The 17,692-nt window shown below is 42.4% G+C and overlaps 1 protein-coding gene across 1 annotated transcript in view; it reads right to left on the bottom strand.

Annotated features, from left to right (window-relative positions):
• man1a1 (mannosidase, alpha, class 1A, member 1) overlaps positions 1 to 17,692 on the bottom strand; it is a 489,484-nt gene that overhangs the window by 100,590 nt on the left and 371,202 nt on the right. Inside the window, exon 5 of the mRNA XM_078542179.1 lies at positions 9,200 to 9,294. Within this exon, the coding sequence (XP_078398305.1) occupies positions 9,200 to 9,294 (95 nt within the window). The remainder of the gene's footprint in view (positions 1 to 9,199; positions 9,295 to 17,692) is intronic.

Raw genomic sequence — 17,692 nt, 5'->3', positions numbered from 1 at the left:
GGGCGGGGGGGGGGGGAGACCTTCAATGGGGCACAGGATGCATGAATAGGAGGATCCCATGCTCCCCCAAGTCCACAGCCAGGCCCCCAGAGTTTATCTGCCGGCCTTGCCATGTGGCAGTCACTTGTAAATACCAGCAGCTGTCGGAGGGAAGCCCTTAAATGTTCCACCTTCCCCTCTAAATTCGGCATTATTAAGCTCAATCCCGTCCTGAGATGATGTTTCATCAATAGCTCCACAGATGTGACACCTGTCGTTGTATGAGGGGTTGTCCTATAATGGAAAAGAAAATGTACTGGCTTGGTTGCTAAGGAATCTCTAGTTAGCTGCTTCATGCCTGCCTTGAATGTTTGAACCGCCCTCTCGGCCAGTCTGTTTCAGGAAGGGTGGTACGGTGAAGTTTTTCCATGAGTGATACCGTTGAGGCTGATAAGCCATCGAAAGTCAGCACTCGTAAATGCCGTGCCATTATCTGAAATGACTACTTCTGGCAGGTCGTTAGTGGCAAACTTTGACATAGCTTCTCAATTGTAGAAGACGTTGGTGACTTCACCTCATATATGTCCATCCATTTTGAGTGGCATCGACAATGAGCAGAAACATTGTTTCCATGAAAGGTCCCACATAGTCAATGTGTAACCGCACCCATGGTCTTCCTGGCCACTTCCAAGGGTGTAACGGAGCTGTTGATGGCAACTTTTACAGTTGCTGACATTGCACACAATTCTTCACTAAACTCTCTATTTTGCCATCCATCCCTGGCCACCACAGATAGCTGCATGCTATGGTCTCAATTTGGGAAATTCCTGGACGGGCACAATGTAGTTCAATTAAAAGTGGCTCCCTTCCCTTTGGAGGAACTATCACTCATGCTCCCCACAATGAGATGCCATCCTGGCTCGTTATTTCATGTCTTCTGTTGAAGTATGATTTCATTTAGTCAGATACGGGCTCGTGACCAACCATGAAGCACTTGTTCTTGTACTTGAGATAGGACTGGGTCCCGACTTGTCCAGTCTCTGATCTGTTGAGCACATACTGTTAAATTTCCTTGGATTCCTTATCGGTAAAACAAGTTCCTGTGGAACTGGGACATGCTTATCATTTTCTTAAAGGTAAACGACTCGGGCATTGGCATTTGCAATTTGATTGCCAGGCCAATGTACGAAAGTGTATTCGTATGCTGCCAGGATTAAAGCCCACTGTTGTATTCTTGCTGAGGCTATGGGTGGTAGCCTTGTCCTCACTAAACAATCCTAGCAAAGTTTGTGGTCTGAAACGATTGTAAAATGACGGCTGCCTACATACTGGTGAAATTTCTTGACACCAAAGACGATTGACAGGCCACCTTTATCTGTCTGCGTGTATCCCTTTTCCACTGTGGTGAGCGTTCTTGATATGTAACCTATTGGTCGTTTCATGCTGTCATCCATTCAATGGGAGAGCATAACTCCCACTCCGTAGGGGGATGCGTTACATGTCGACACCAATTCTTTCATCTGGTCATACTGTACTAATGGGTTGGGCGAGCGCAACAATTTTTTCACCTTTTTGAAAACCTCTTTTTGGGGCGCCTCCCAAGACCAACGTTGGTTCTTTTTGAGTAGAGAATGCAAGGCGCCAGCACTGTAGACAAATTGGGTAAGAAGCGCCCATAACAGCTGAACATTCCTAGGAATGATTTGAGCTCTGAGGAGCCCTTTGGCGCAGGTGCCTCTATAATGGTTCTCACTTTCTCCTCAACCGGGTGGAGGCCCTGTGAATCTACCCAGTGACCCAAATAGATTACCTTCCTTGCTTGGAATGTGCACTTTTTTTTTGAATGCACTCCAGCTTGCAAGAAACATTTTAAGACTTCTTCTAAGTTTGCCAAATGCTATTTTTCAGTGAATCCTGTCACCAATACATCATCTAAATAGACTACAACCTGGGGCGGTCCCTGCAGTAAGCTTTCCATTGTTCTCTGAAAGATGGCATAAGCAGAGACGACACCAAAAAGCAATCATGTAGATTGGTACAACCCTTTGTGGGGAATAATTGTGACAATTTCCCAGGAGGCATGTCAAGTTTTGTGTACGATGTCCCTCCTGCCAGCTTGGCATACAGGTCTTCAAGTTTTGAGATGGGGTGCCTGTGTAGCTCAGCTGCTTTATTAACCATTAGATTGTAGTCTCCACAAATTCTGACGCTTTGGTCGGGTTTAAGGAATGGGACGATGGGTGCTGCCCATTTGGAGAACTGACCAGGTTGGTATAACGCTTAGTTTCTCTTGTCTGTTCAGTTCAATGTCAATTTTTTTCTTGTAGGGCATATGGCACTGGTCTCGCCTTCCTGAAGTGAGGGGTTGCTTCCGGATCCTCATGAATCTTGGCCTGCAGGCCCTGGATTTTCCCCAGTTCGTCCTTGAAGATGGTGGCATGCCATCAAAGTAGCTCTGGTAACCCACTGGCTCTCAGCTGGAAAATTTCAGCCTATTCTAACTTAATCGTCTTTAACCAACTTCATCCCAGGAGGCTTGGCTCCTCGCCTGCTACCACCATCAAGGGTAGCTTTGCTGATTGCCTTCCTTAATGGACAGTTACTCTGCTTTTCACTTGAATGGCTGCACCCATGTATGTTTTTAATTGGGCAGTTGTTTCTTCTAAATTTAATTAATGTTCCACAGTATTCAGATATCTGAAGGTATATTCTCCAGTTACAGTTGTGGAAGCTACTGTATTCACTTTCACTCTAACAGGTCTGCCATTTACTTTCACTGTTACAAATATTGGTTCTGTCTTTCCAAACTTCAGATTAAATGACAAGTAAATGTCTGAATTTGCTGTTTCAGGCTCTTCTCCATTGTAGATCTCAATGGGTTTTTTCTTTTGTTCAAAAGCGTGCTTGAATCTTTCCTTGCACTGTCTCGGTATATGTCCATTTCTGTGACAATAACAACATTCAATTTTTTTAAACTGCCAATCGTTATAAGACTGCTTGTTTCCATCTCTATTGAAATTATTCCTTGTTTCGCTACTAAGTAATTTCTTCTCATTTTCCGGCTAGCGGGGACTGTTTCCCGCTTCTCGGAAGAGTCTTGCATTTTTGCACCCTTATTGGCTGGGGTTTCCCGCCCAATGTCAGGGACGGCACCATTTTGCGCACCATGTATGGCTTTTGAACCTCTGACTGCACTTTCCATGGCCAGTGTTATCTCTAGCACCTTCTTAAAATCCAAATTCGTTTCAGGCAATGAGCTCTTTTGAATCGTGTCCTCATTCACACTGCACAATAAACGATCTCTGAGCATGTCACTTAGAGATTAACCAAACTCACAATGTTCTGTTAACTGCTTCAAACTTGCCACATAGCATGCAACTGTCCACCCAGGGGGCTCTATTTGAAACTTTAAACTTGAACCTTTGCATTGTTACTGGGGGCTTTGGCTGATTATGACCCTTCACAAGGTCCACCAATTCATCAAAATTTTTCGAATCTGGGGCATTGGGTGTGGTCAAACTATGAATCAAGCTGTAGGCTTTATTCCCACACATCTTTAAGAGGATCGCTCGCCTCTACTCTTCCCCCGTAATCTTAATCGCTTGTACAAAAAATGCGAGGCATTCAACGTAATGAGACCAATTGTCCGTGGATGGATCGAAAAGATCAATTCTTCCAAATTGCGGCATTCTGAGAGGGAATTATTTCTTCAATTCAAATCGAACTTCCATTTACAATTACTGGGCAAGGTGCAGTGCCAATTTCTTTTCAACTTGATTTCTTCTGTTTAATCTGGGTTTTATCCTTGCTGCCAGTTCGTTGGATCCTGTGGATCCTCGTCGCCAATTTGTTGTGAGAGGTGGTCGAGTTGGTACTATTAATAGAGTTAATCAGCAGACACTTCTTAGGTGGAAACTTTTAAGTTTACTTACAAAGGTACTCAGCAGCAACTACATGCGTGCTTTCACTCAAACCCTATCTCTACACTAGTAACTACTGAGGCCGCCTGCGCTACTCTGCTATTGGCTAAAGATCATGTGATCTTCCTTAACAAGCATTCTTCTTAAAGGTGTATTACACATTAGATAAAACCATAATTACCACAACAGTAGAAGACACAAGTTGCATTCCAGAAATATAGGGTAACCTAGGTACTAAAAAAGTGTGGAAATTAAGATAATTCATATCAGCAGAGAAGAAGTACTGAAGAAACTTAAGGGACTAAAATCTGACAAGCCCTCAGCACCTTACGGTCTACATCCTAGGGTTCTAAAAGAGATAGCTGATTTTCCAAATTCCCTGGATTCTGGAAAGGTCCTAGCAGATTGAAACTTAGCAAATGTCGCACCACTATTCAAGAAGGGAGTGCAAAAGAAAACAGGGAACTACAAGCCAGTTAGCCTGACATCAGTCGCCAGGAAAGTGCTGGAATCTATTATTTAAGGAAGTTTTAACAACGCACTTAGGAAATCAATATTATCAGACAAAGTCAACAAGCTTTTATGAAAGGGAAGTAGTGTATGGCAAATTTATTGGAGTTTTTGAGCATGTAACTAGTCAAGCAGATAAGGGGGAACCAGAAGATGTTCCACATCTGGGTTTTGAAAAAGCATTTGATTTAGCACCACACAGAAGGTTAATAGGCATTTTAAGGGATCACGGCATTAGGGGTAACATGTTAACATGGATATAGGATGGGTTAATAGACGGGAAGCAAGAGTAGGTATAAATAGGACGTTTTCAAGTTGGCAGGCTGTGACCAGTGGAGTACCACAAGGATCATTGCTTCTGCCTCAACTATTTACAATTAATGACTTAGATGGACAGACAGAGTTATGTATCTGAGTTTGCTGACAATACAAAGCTAAGTAGAAATGAAAGTTGTGAGGAGGACACAGAGGGGCTGCAAAGAGTGAGTGGGAAACAAAATGGCAGATGAAGTTTAATGTGTGAAAATGGGAGAATTGGTCAGAAGGATAGAAGAGCAGAGCTTTTTTTTCCCCCAAAGGCATGACATTTGTAAATGTTGATGCTCAGAAACACTTGGGTATGCTTGTACAAGGAACTCAAAGTTAGTTTGCAGGTACAGCAAGCAATTAGGAAGGCAAATAGCATGTTGATCTTTACTGCAAGGGTATTGGAGTACAGGAATAAAGATGACTTGCCACAATTGTACAGGGCTTTGGGGAGTAGTCAATATTTGGAATACTGTGTGCATTTTTAGTCTCCATATTTTTCAGAAAGATAAACTTATATTGGGGGCAGTATAGTGAAGGTTCTCTAGATTTGGATAAGTGGGTTGTCCTGTAATGAGAGGCTGAGTAAACCGGGCCTATATTCTCTGAAGTTTAAAAGAATGAAAGGCGATACTATTGAAACATACAAAATTCTGAAGGGACTGAACAGAGTAGACACTGAGACATTGTTTTTGCTGGCTGAGGAATCTAGAATATGGGGGCACAGTCTCAGGATAAGAGGCCAATCATTTAGGACTGAGATAAGGAGAAATTACTTCACTCAAAGGGTTGTGAATCTTGGGAATTCTCTAAACCTAAGGGTTGTGTGATGCGGATCGTTGACTATATTTAAAGCTGAGGTAGACAAATTTTTGGTCTCTCAGGGAATGAAAGGATATGGGGAGTGGGCAGGAAAGTGGAGTTTCAACTCAAGGTTAGCCATAATCCTATTGAATGGCGAAACAGGTTCCACAGGCTGTATAGTTTACTCCTGCTCCTATCTCCTGTGTTTGGGCCACCCGACATCTATCCCATTGCTCGTAGAATTCCAGTATAGGGAGGTAGGGGATGGGCATGGTGCCCCTTGGCATACCAACTGAATTTAAGGTTCCCCCAACTGCCAGCCTGCTTCCGGGAGGTGTAATGTTTTGACCTTGATTTTAAATTAGTGGCACTGCAAGAATTAGGAACAAGAAACAGGAAGTATATTTGGAGTTTGGAGGGATTGGCAGAACTTTCGAACCAACACTGATCACAGAAGGATCAATAAAGTAAAGACAGACAGTAAGGTTTGTGAAAGCTCAGTGTGAGATAGGGCCAGACCACCAGGCAACAAGCTTGCGCCTCAAGACATTTTAACACATTAGGGACACTATGTAAACATAAATTGTTCTTACTGTTGTTGTATACTATCCATGAATGTAAAAGAGTTGATAGAAGAGATCGTCAGATGTGAAAGCCATATTTAAGTCTTGGACAGACTTAGGTTTGAAAGATCATCAGAATGCGCCCCATCTGATTTTACTTTCCATTCAGTTATATAGATGTCAGAGCTTTAGCCATGTAATAGAGTGATCCAGATTAAAACAACAGTACTGGCTGAGTGCGCAACATAATCCAATTGGTGTATATTTTATTTCCACTCTGTGGTTTCAGATTGACATTTAAGTTAACTCCTGTATAAACAGAGCTGCTCTTGGTTAAGGTAGACAAAGAAAAGCTGTTCCCATTAGCTGACTGTATAATGACTAGGTCCACAGATTTAAGGTTTTGGGTGGAAGATGCAGGGGGAGTATGAAGAAGTTTTTTCACACAGCAATTGACAATGACCTGGAACTTGGTGTCTAATTGAGTGGTGGAAACAAAGGTGGTCAACAATTACATAAAGAAATTGGATGAGCACTTGAGAGAAATAAACTTGCTGGGCTATGGAACTAGAACATGGGAACAGGAGCAAATGGATTACTTTACAGGGAGCCAACATGGATTTGCTGTAAGGAATCTATGACTCGATGACTCTTAAGATAAAAACACTGCAGTGATTCCAGGTATTTGGTAAGACTCAAAGTGAAAATGCTTCTTCAACCTGCTCTTCTCCATTTAAGAATATTTTACATTGGTCAAAAGCAATGACAATAAATTGGTTAATAACCCTTGGGCAAAAGCTTTGATTTCATCAAGAAGCTTCCTTTCCTAAAATTGACTTATTGAACAAAGTAGCTGGTAAAAGTGAAATGTAAGTAACTGATATGTGCTTTGGAGGGGAGAAAAAGCAGCTAAGGTACATTGTTATTGGCCTATAGAAGCATGACATTCACCATCAATTCATTCATTAAACTTCTATCCTCAGCAGTCCCAATGGCTGAAGTTAGCACTGTGCAATGTGAAACTGACTCTCAGAACCGGAACGTTTCAGCTGATTGGGTGAGAGGAATTAGCCAGGGTTCGCAATTGTTTGACTGTGGCCCTGGCTGGAAATTCTAGTGCTTTGGGCGGGGCAGAATCAACATCTCATAGCCTCCACAATTATCATGTAATGGGGCCAGCTTCCCCATGACTCACTGTTTATGGCCCCTCAGAGTCGTCATGAACCATAATCTGGATTTTAGAACCTTTTGAAAGGCAAGTTCAAATGGTCTCACCCATGCACCCCATATGTCTTCCATGCCACTTCCATTTCCTCCAACCCATTTCACCCAGTATGCACCATGTACAAAACCAATGAGCCAAATAATAATGGCAAGTGTTGAAATGCTAAGAAGACAAACACCCGTTCAGTAATCTTCTTGGGGGAAAAAAACATCTGTTCCTACAAACCTATAAAAGTGTCAGAGAGAGCATTTTTTTAAATATTCATTCATGGGGTGTGGGCATCACTGCCCTGGCCAGCATATATTACCCTTCCCTAATTGCCTGGGCATTTAAGAGTCAACCATATTGCTGTGGGTTTGGAGTCACATATAGGCCAGACAGGTAGCGACGACAGGTTTCGTCCCCTAAAGAACATTAGTGAACCAGTTGGGTTTTTACAACAATCGACAATGGTTTCACAGTCATCATTAGACTTTTTAATTCCAGATTTTCATTGAATTCAAATTTCACTATCTGCCAGGGTGGATTTGAACCAGGGTCCCCAGAGCATTCCCCTGGGTCTCTGGATTAGCAGTCCAGCGACAATACCACTATGCCATTGCCTCCCCAATTGTGTTATCACTTAACAGAAGCTTTAACCGCTTCACGGTTCTTAACCTCGTCCAAATAAACATTCAGACATTGGCAAAAGAGATCACACAAAAATAATTTATCATGACCACATAAAGATGCCAATCAGGCAAAGTAAACACTCCACTTCAGTTGTCAGAGCAGAAGCTCCTGCTGAGCTAATACATTTACGGGTTTTGGAGTTCAATCAAGCATTCATAATATGGCCATCTGGGAGCTGTTTCAATAGAAACAGATGGCCAGACATCTGGGTTCTCTACCTGTGCTCATTATCAATTCTTGACTGAGCTCCACGACTCACAAATGCATTAAATGCTCAACAGGGGATTTCTGGTACTGAAGTGGAGTTTTTACTTTGCTTGATTAATGTCTTGATGTTATTATTCTGTGATCTCTTTTGTTGATGTCTGAATGTTTGTTTATATGGGCAAGAGTAAGAGGCGTGAAGTGGTTAAAGCTTCTGTTACTGATACTATAATTGCCCTGTCTGATTGCCACTTTTATAGGGTTGTAAGAACAGCAGGTTTGTTCAAAGATGATTTCTGAATGGATGTTTCTTTTGTCAGCATTTCAACACTTGCCATTGGTATTATATGGCTTATGGTCAGTACATAGTGCATATTGGGTAAATGGGCACGACAAGGGCATGAGGGTGGCATGGGGAGTGCAAGGGGGCTGTGAGGGCTTAACCACTTTTAATATAAGTGAGGTGAAGTCCCAGAGAATTGAGGCAGATTTTCTAACCAGCCCAACTCAGCACCTACCTAACCTGCTGGTCACCTATGATCTGCTTCTGGGGTCGGTGGACCCAATTTGATTCTCCCACCCCGCCTCACTGCCCCCTCATCCCCCACCAAAGAGCAAAAATTGGGCATAATGTGGCCTTTTAAAATGAGGCGGTTCTGCCAAGTTGGGAAATTTCCTGCCTTGGATGTGAAAACTCTCTAAGCTCCCACAAGACTCCATACTTGTTCAAGGTACCAGTTGTCAACTGGCACTTATAGTAACATACCAGACTGTACCTTAGGGGAGGAAGATGACAGAGAGGGGGAAGAACAATAAGAACTTACAGCAATGAGCTTTATAACATTATAATTGGAACAGCACTAAAGACATACTGAAAAAGAAACTACAGAATGTGCCCTTAACTTTGTCAATGCTAATTTGTATTCCACTTCGATTATAATGCATCAGTAAACTTAATAGTCACATCCAGCAACTTTATGAAGAGGGAACAGCAGCTTTTCAGATGCTCTGTTTACCTTTTAATGTTCAACAGAGCCCAAGGGATTCCAGTAGGTGTGTTAAAGGCAGGCAGGAGCTTCTCCCCTAGTTCCACTGCTTTAGTCCTGAATACCTGCAGAAAAACAGCAATGTACCAAATATTATTACGCCCATGCAAAAATAAAACCTGAAAACTAACAGAACAAATGCATTTTTGTATAAACAAAAGCCTTCAGAAAAATATATTGGCATTAAAATCTCAACACAGTCAAATATCAGAATGGTAGTTGACATGGCGCCATATGTCATAGAATGTATTAACTAGGAGCTCAATGTCACCTCATGGTGAAGGTCCATATTATGTTATACTTTAGCACAATCTAGTTACTAGATGTAAAGCAGTAGTGCTTGAAACTATTACTATGTCCACCCTTTTTGCAGGATTCCGGATCGGTCAGTGAACAGAAGCCTAGAAAGCCTATACGCATTTTTGTAAACAAAACGTTATGCATACACTATTTAGCAGCTAGAATTCATTAAAACTTTAATTCTGCATTTTAAATCTAAATTAGAACTTGGAAATTACAGAACGAGAGAAAACAAATGTTTGGACTCCAGCAGGTTCGAAATCTCTAGGTTAGAAATCACAAATTTCGCTTGCTTTAGGAAAGGTGGTGCATATTTTTTGAAACCTAACTAACTCACACAAGTATTTCTTTATACAGCATCTGTTGGTTGTGTAGCTCCTGGTTAGCCAAAACTATCTGGTTGGTATGTTCATTTGTTCGAGCTCAGAGATAGGCAATGAAAGGAACACTCCTTCCTGCATCTAAACAGCTGCAAGGCAAAGAATAACCTGGTTCAAATCTTCTGGTCCCCGTATCGTCGTACTCCCCAAGATGCACTACGAGACTCCTTGGAAGTTCCAACGCACTGACTCTGGCAATTAGCCAGGAAGTTTGAACTGCCGATGGGCAATTCCCCTGCTCCTCGAAACCTTCTAAAAAAGTGTTCAACTCTGCGTTGGAGTTGGAGACTTTGGGTGATTATGACTTACTGAGCTGAATAGTGACCCAGGAAATGTTAGACAGAAAAATCCTAGTCTAACGCCTGGGTAACTATACAACTGACCCGCCCTGACTCCCACCTCGGCCCCCAGACCCGACCTAACCAGACCCCACTACCCGTCTCCATCCCTGACCCCCCGAACCCCAACCCAACCTGACTGGGCTCCACATCCAACTTGCCCGCCGACCTCCAACTCCTCCCATCCCAACTTGACGAGCTCCCATCACCTGACTACCCCCCCTCCCCCCACAGGACCTTTCCAGCCCCACCACCTGACGTCCCCCAACCCAATGTGACTAGCCCCTACCACCTCACTCCCCCCCAACCTCCCCCAGCCTGACCTTGCCATCCTACCCAACTGCCACTCTACACCCTTCCCCACTTACCTCACCCACCCTACCCTCTAACTCACTTACCTCACCCACCCCACAACACTCATTCACTTACACACTGAAAATCTGTTTAAATGTCCCAAAGCTTTTCAGTGTGTCAGTGAATACGTACTAGAATATGGCAGCTAGTGCTGCAAAAAGGCTTTTGCACAGATTCCCTTCGTTGATGTCTCTGGGGTTCCCTGCATTGAGTTCTACAGAATCCTCCATCAGAAGACTGGCCAGAAAAATTGGAGCAAGGTAAGCGGGTACTTTTTTTGTCTGATCGGGGTTGAAATAGGGGTTCTCACCCTGATCGAAGATTTGGGCCTATAATTTACAGTGCTCATGAGGATCTTCACAAGCTTGTACTCTTTATCAAATAATTATGGAAAACTGTACTTACAGGTTTTAAGAACACCAACTCATGAAGTTAATGTAACTGGCATCAAATGAGATGGTTCTAATTTTAAAATATTGAGCATCTTTTATTTTTGCATCAGTTAGAATGTGAATTTTAATGCAGACTCAAGAGCTCTCAGCATAAACATGATTAGAGCAGACCAATGCTACCTATTTTCCCTTGTTTCAGAGAATACACATTTTTCATTTTATTTCTGTTTTTATTGTAAAGTCTCTATAGTGTTTTGTAACATATTCAAATGTGAAATTAGTATGTTTATTCTTGGCTTAAACAATTGCATCTTGGAGAAGAAAAAGCATACTATTCTCAACAATATACAAACACGCATCATTTTGAAAGATAAGGCAAGATGATTTTTCTAAACAAGACATATCGCTTTGATTTGTACGAAAGAATTACAAATCCCAGTAGAGAAACAGGAACGTATTACTGGTACTAGGAATAAAGCAAAACCAGGGTACACTGATCTTGCATTTCTCAGAACACTTCATCATAACCCTTCTAAACGAACATATGCTGGAGATGTTCCAAGTAATTTCTTGAATTTGGAAATGATTGGTGATGGCACAGATCGGCTTAGAATAGATGCACCTTGCTCTGGCCTCTCTTGCTCACATGGGAAATGCAAACTTGAAACTGGTGGTGAAATATTCATCAACAAGATTTGCTTTAAGCTCCACTGCTGCAGTTATGCCGACAATAATCACCTGGTACAGTAAATAGAAATCAAAAAAATGGCACGTGTAACAATAGAAAGTACTTGTTAATACAAGTATTTTCATTAGAAATAGAAATTGATATTTCATTTTTTGCTAATTGAGATAAACTGCTGCTTCACCATTGTTCTAATCCACAAATATTGGCTGCAGATCACACGGAATTTATTTTAAAATTTACAGAGGTAAATCTGATCAAGAATTTATCTACAAAAGCATCATTTCAGGAGGAAGATGCCCAACTGAGAAATCAAATGTTTTAATTACGTGAATGAATGGAGACAAACAAAATCCATTGTGTTTCTAATATTAAGTGAGAAGTTCTGATTGATACTCTATTAAAATAAAATATATAAAGAATTATGGTTCCTTATACACCCTTTCCTTTTTCACATCATTTTAATTGATATTTTACTCAGGAAATGATTGGGGGACCTGTATGAGAACAGATACCGAACCATGCACATAGCAATACCATTAGGAAAGATTAGTTACTAAATTAAGGATGTTGCGGAAATCATTTAATTTCAATTGTGTTCGAGAATTCAGCTCTCTTCTGCAGTGTTTCTTTCAACCTTTTACAGAGCTCAGTAGCACTTAATCTTTCAACAACATTTCACCAAAGCAATGGGAATGAGTGAGAAAAAATTAACTTCAACTATAATGATATACGTTTTAAGAAGTAGTCTTCATGGGCTTTTTAAATATAAGTGGATTTCCCACAATGCTGTTTATGATGAACTGGATAGGCTGTTACATTGGTGTACATTAAGCTCCAACTGACAATCTTTTCTTCCCTCCCAACTGATTGCGATCACTCCATTTCACTGTAGCAAGGCTTCAGAAACAAGGTACATACCTCCTATTTTTACTCGTCAGCAAGATCAATCTCTCTCCTTCATTCACAGAATCACAGTGCAGAAGTGGCCCTTCGGCCCATCAAGTCTGCATCAACACATGAGAAACACCTGACCTACCTACCTAATTCCATTTACCAGCACTTGGCCCATAGCCTTGAATGTTATGACTTGCCAAGTGCTCATCCAGGTACTTTTTAAAGGATGTGAGGCAACCTACCTCCACCACCCCCCTAGGCAGCGCATTCCAGACCGTCACCACCCTCTGGGTAAAAAAGCTTTCCCTCACATGCCCCTAAACCTCCAGCCCCTCACCTTGAACTTATGCCCCCTCGTGACTGACCCTTCAACTAAGGGGAACAGCTGCTTCCTATCCACCCTGTCCATGCCCCTCATAATCTTGTACACCTCGATCAGGTCACCCCCCCAGTCTTCTCCGCTCCAACGAAAACAATCCAAGTCTATCCTACCTCTCTCCATAACTTAAATGTTTCACCCCAGGCAACATCCTGGTGAATCTCCCCTGCACCCCGTCCAGTGCAATCACATCCTTCCTATAATGTGGTGACCAGAACTGCACACAATACTCCAGCTGTGGCCTCACCGAGGTTCTATACAACCCCAACATGACCTCCCTACTTTTGTAATCTATGCCTCGATTGATAAAGGCAAGTGTCCCATATGCCTTTTTCACCACCCCACTAACATGCCCCTCCGCCTTCAGAGATCTATGGACACACACGCTAAGATCCCTTTGTTCCTCAGAACTTTCTAGTGTCATGCCGTTCATTGAATACTTCCTTGTCAAATTACTCCTTCCAAAGTGCATCACCTCACACTTTTCAGGGTTAAATTCCATCTGCTACTTATCTGCCCATTTGACCAGCCCATCTATATCTTCCTGTAGCCCAAGACCCTCAACCTCACTGTTAACCATCCGGCCAATCTTTGTGTCATCCGCAAACTTATTAATCCTACCCCCCACATAGTCATCTATGTCGTTTATATAAATGACGAATAATAGGGGACCCAGCACAGCTCCCTGTGGTACGCCATGGACACTGGCTTCCAGTCACTAAAGCAGCCTTCTGTCATCACCGTCTGTCTCCTACAACTAAGCCAATTATGAATCCACCTTATCAAATTACCCTGTATCCCATGCGCATTTGCCTTCTTTATAAGTCTCCCATGTGGGACCTTGTCAAAGGCTTTGCTGAAATCCATATAAACTATATCAACTGCACTACCCTCATCTACACACCTGGTCGCCTCCTCAAAAAATTCAACCAAATTTGTTAGGCATGACCTCCCTCTGACAAAGTCATGCTGACTATCCCTGATCAAACCTTGCCTCTCCAAGTGGAGATAGATTCTCTCCTTCAGAATTTTCTCCAATAGTTTTCCTACCACTGATGTGAGACTCACTGGTCTGTAGTTCCCTGGCTTATCTCTACAACCCTTCTTAAACAGTGGAACCACATTAGCTGTTCTCCAGTCCTCTGGCACCTCCCCTGTGGCCAGAGAGGAATTAAAAATTTGGGTCAGAGCCCCTGCGATCTCCTCCCTTGCCTCCCTCAGCAGTCTGGGACACAAATCATCTGGACCTGGAGATTTGTCCACTTTTAAGCCTGCCAACGTCTCCAATTCCTTGTCACTCCCTATATCAATTTGCTCAAGAACCTCACAGTCTCTCTCTCCGAGTTCCATACTTTCATCCTCATTCTCTTGGGTGAAGACGGATGTGAAGTATTTGTTCAACACTTTACCGATGTCCTCTGGCTCCATAGATTGCCCCCTTGGTCCCTAATGGGCCCTACTCTTTCCCTGGTTATCCTCTTCCCATTGATATACTTATGGAATATCTTGGGATTTTCCCCACTTTTACCAGCTAGAGCTTTCTCGTATCCCCTCTTTGCTCTCCGGATTTGCTTTCTTAAGCTCCACCCTGCACTTTCTGTACTCCACTAATGCCTCCGCTGATTTGCTCCCCTTGTACCTGCTAAAAGCCTCTCTTTTCCTTCACATCGTATCCTGAACATCTCTGGTCATCCATGGTTCTCTGAGCTTGTTACTCCTTCCTATCACCCTAAAGGGAACATGTTGAGCCTGTACCCTCCATTCATTTTATCATTTAAGCATTGCCGGCCTCCACCCTATCACAGACCTTAGCCCACCATGACTGTGCTAGCTCTCTCCAACAGCAACGCATCTAGTCCCTCTCCCCTGCCTTTTCGCCATAACCCTGCAAATGTTTTCTCTTCTGATAATGATTAAATTATCTTTGGAAAGCCTTGATTCAATCTGCACCCACCAAACTCTCAGGCAGTCCATTTCAAGTCCCAACCATTTGCTGCATAAAAATGTTTTTTCCTCATCACCATTGCTTCTTTCGCCAATCACCTTAAATTGGTGTCCCATCGTTCTTGGCCCTTCCACCAATGGGAACAGTTTCTCCCTACCTGCTCTGTCCAGACCCTTCATGATTGTGAACACCTCTATCAAATTTCCTTAATAACCTTCTCTTCTCAAAGGAGAACAGCCTCAGTTTTAAGTTCTGTAATCAAATTCTCCAACAGGTAGATACACAACCATACATGGGGGTTCATCTTCAATGGGGATTCCACATTAAGCAGATAACATCCAAAGCGGACAGGGTTCTTGGATTGCTGAGGAGGAATCTTTGGTAAGGCAACAAAAATATCAGTGGTAGTTTACCAAACATTTGTTCATTCAATCCTGGAGTATGCAAGTTGTGTGGGATTCTTATATGGCTAGAGATATGAAAAAAGATTGAAGCGATCCAAAGATGCACTGCGTGATTCTGCACAAATCAGTATGGCAAATACACCAGTGTCACATCGTTAATCAAAGATTTGGAATAGGAATCAATACAGCAAATGAGGGAGAAAAATAGTCTGACCATATCCTATGAAATATGGAATGGACTGTGGAAATTGACAGAAACAAGTACCTGGTGACCTCCAGAAATGACAAAACATTAGGTAGCCATCCACACAAACTACCTAAGACCATCTGTTTCCAGGACATTGCATCAACAATCTTTCTTCCAAAGGACAATCCCACAATGGAACAAGATGCCAAAGAAATTAGTCACAGCCCCATCACTTGAAATCTTCAAGAACTATTTTTAGATTATTTCCATTTATAAGTTTTCATTGTCAGAACTACATCTCAGCAGGTCATGCCTGGTTTAGCCAGCACTACCCAGATAAACATTGGCAGAATACGGATATTAGTTTGTGACGCCAACACAATGAAAGCAGAAGCTTCTCCAATTTATCCACGTAACTGAAGTTCTTCATCCCTGGAACCATTCTTGTGAAGTTTTTTTGCATCGTCTCAAATACCTCCACATCCTTCTAAAAAGTGGTGCCCAGAACTGGACACAATATTCCAGTTCAGGCCAAACCAGTGTTCATACAGCCTCATCATAACTTATGTGCTTTTGTACTCTATGCCCCTATTTATAAAGCCTAGGATCCTGTATGTTTTATTAAATGCTTTCTCAAACTGCCCCTGCTATCTTCAATGAATTGTGCACATAAACCCCCAGGTCCTTCTGCTCCTGCATCTCCTTTAGAATTTATATTGTCTCTCCTCATCATTCCTACCAAAATGAATGGTCGTCATCAAAATGAAAATCACCTCACACTTCACTGTATTAAATTTCATTTTCCACTTGTCTGCCCATTCCACCAGTCTGTGTCTTCTTGAAGTTTAGCACAATCCTCCTTCAAGTGGAGTAACTGATTAGGACGGACATGTATTAATACCTTTAAGTGTAGCTATGAGAGTTCGTTGTAAGCATTATGTGAAATATAGCCAACACATAGGCATGATGGGTATGATACTTGAGGGACCGTAACTAACAATCAAGTCATAAAACTTAATGACCTTCACAGGATGGGTAAACAAATGTTAGAGTGATAAAAGCACATTCTGGAAGGCGTTAGAACCGAGGCATTTCCCAGCCTCCCAGTGAGATAACAGATACATCTGCAGCCGAAGTAATTCTGCTCATTAGATATGTAACTGGAGGTTGTACTAGACAGTATAGTGAAATATGATAACTGAAAGATATAAATATGCTACGCAGCCCCTGTATCAGAGAGACACACTGTAGGACCAGTCCTCCCAGCATATGCTTGAATAAAACCTTTGCTTACTAGAATCTCAGACTTGAGTGGTCTCATCTTTATGCCACAACACTCCTCACTGTTCACAATACTTCCAAGCTTTCTATCATTCTCATATTTTGAAATTAAGCCCTGTACACTCAATTCTAAGCCATCAAGAAAAGAAATGGTCCCAACACTGACTCCTGTAGAACATCATTATAAACCTTCCTCTAGTTCAAAAAACAACTGCTCACCACTACTTTGTTTCCTGTCACTCAGCCAATTCTGCATCCATGATAGTACTGTTCCTTTTGTTCCAGGTGCTTTATCACTTTGCTGACCCGTCTGTTATATGGTACTTTATCAAATGCCTTTTGAAAGTCTACGTACACATCAACAACAGGATTACCTTCGCCAAAGCTCTCGGATACCTCATCGAAAGAAACAAAAAAGTTTCTTAAATACGATTTATTCTTAACCAATCTGGCTTTCACTGAGGTTGAAGTTAATGGCCTGTAGTTGCTGGGCTTATCATTACACCCATCATGGCCCAAAGTGGGGTGCTGCAGGCAGGGAAGGCTCTCCCCATGGCCCCAATGTGCCAGGGGGACAGCCAAGGCTCCACTGCCCTTGACCACCTAAATTTTAATTTTCAAATACCTGTGCAAGGGCGGCTCCATTTTGAGATGTTGTTGAGGTTCCTGCCTGCCTCAGCAGTGCTCATCTTTCCTGCTGGCTCTGCCGAGGCTTCAGAGCTGCTGACCAACCCAGTAATTGGAAGCTGCCTGCAGTAAAATCACTTGAGCTGGTCCCACTGGCGGAAAGTGAGGGTTTGGGACCCACTTTTCACCCGACGTTAGGGTCCCAAAGCCGGAAGTAAAAATCGGCCCTTTATATCTGCGTTATCTCACTGATTATCTTTTATAGCATCTAGCTGTTTCAATTTAGCATATGGT

The sequence above is a fragment of the Cetorhinus maximus genome, chromosome 5 (genome assembly GCF_964194155.1).
Source record: "Cetorhinus maximus chromosome 5, sCetMax3.hap1.1, whole genome shotgun sequence".
Classification (NCBI taxonomy): domain Eukaryota; kingdom Metazoa; phylum Chordata; class Chondrichthyes; order Lamniformes; family Cetorhinidae; genus Cetorhinus; species Cetorhinus maximus.
This window is presented reverse-complemented; position numbering and strand designations above follow the sequence as displayed.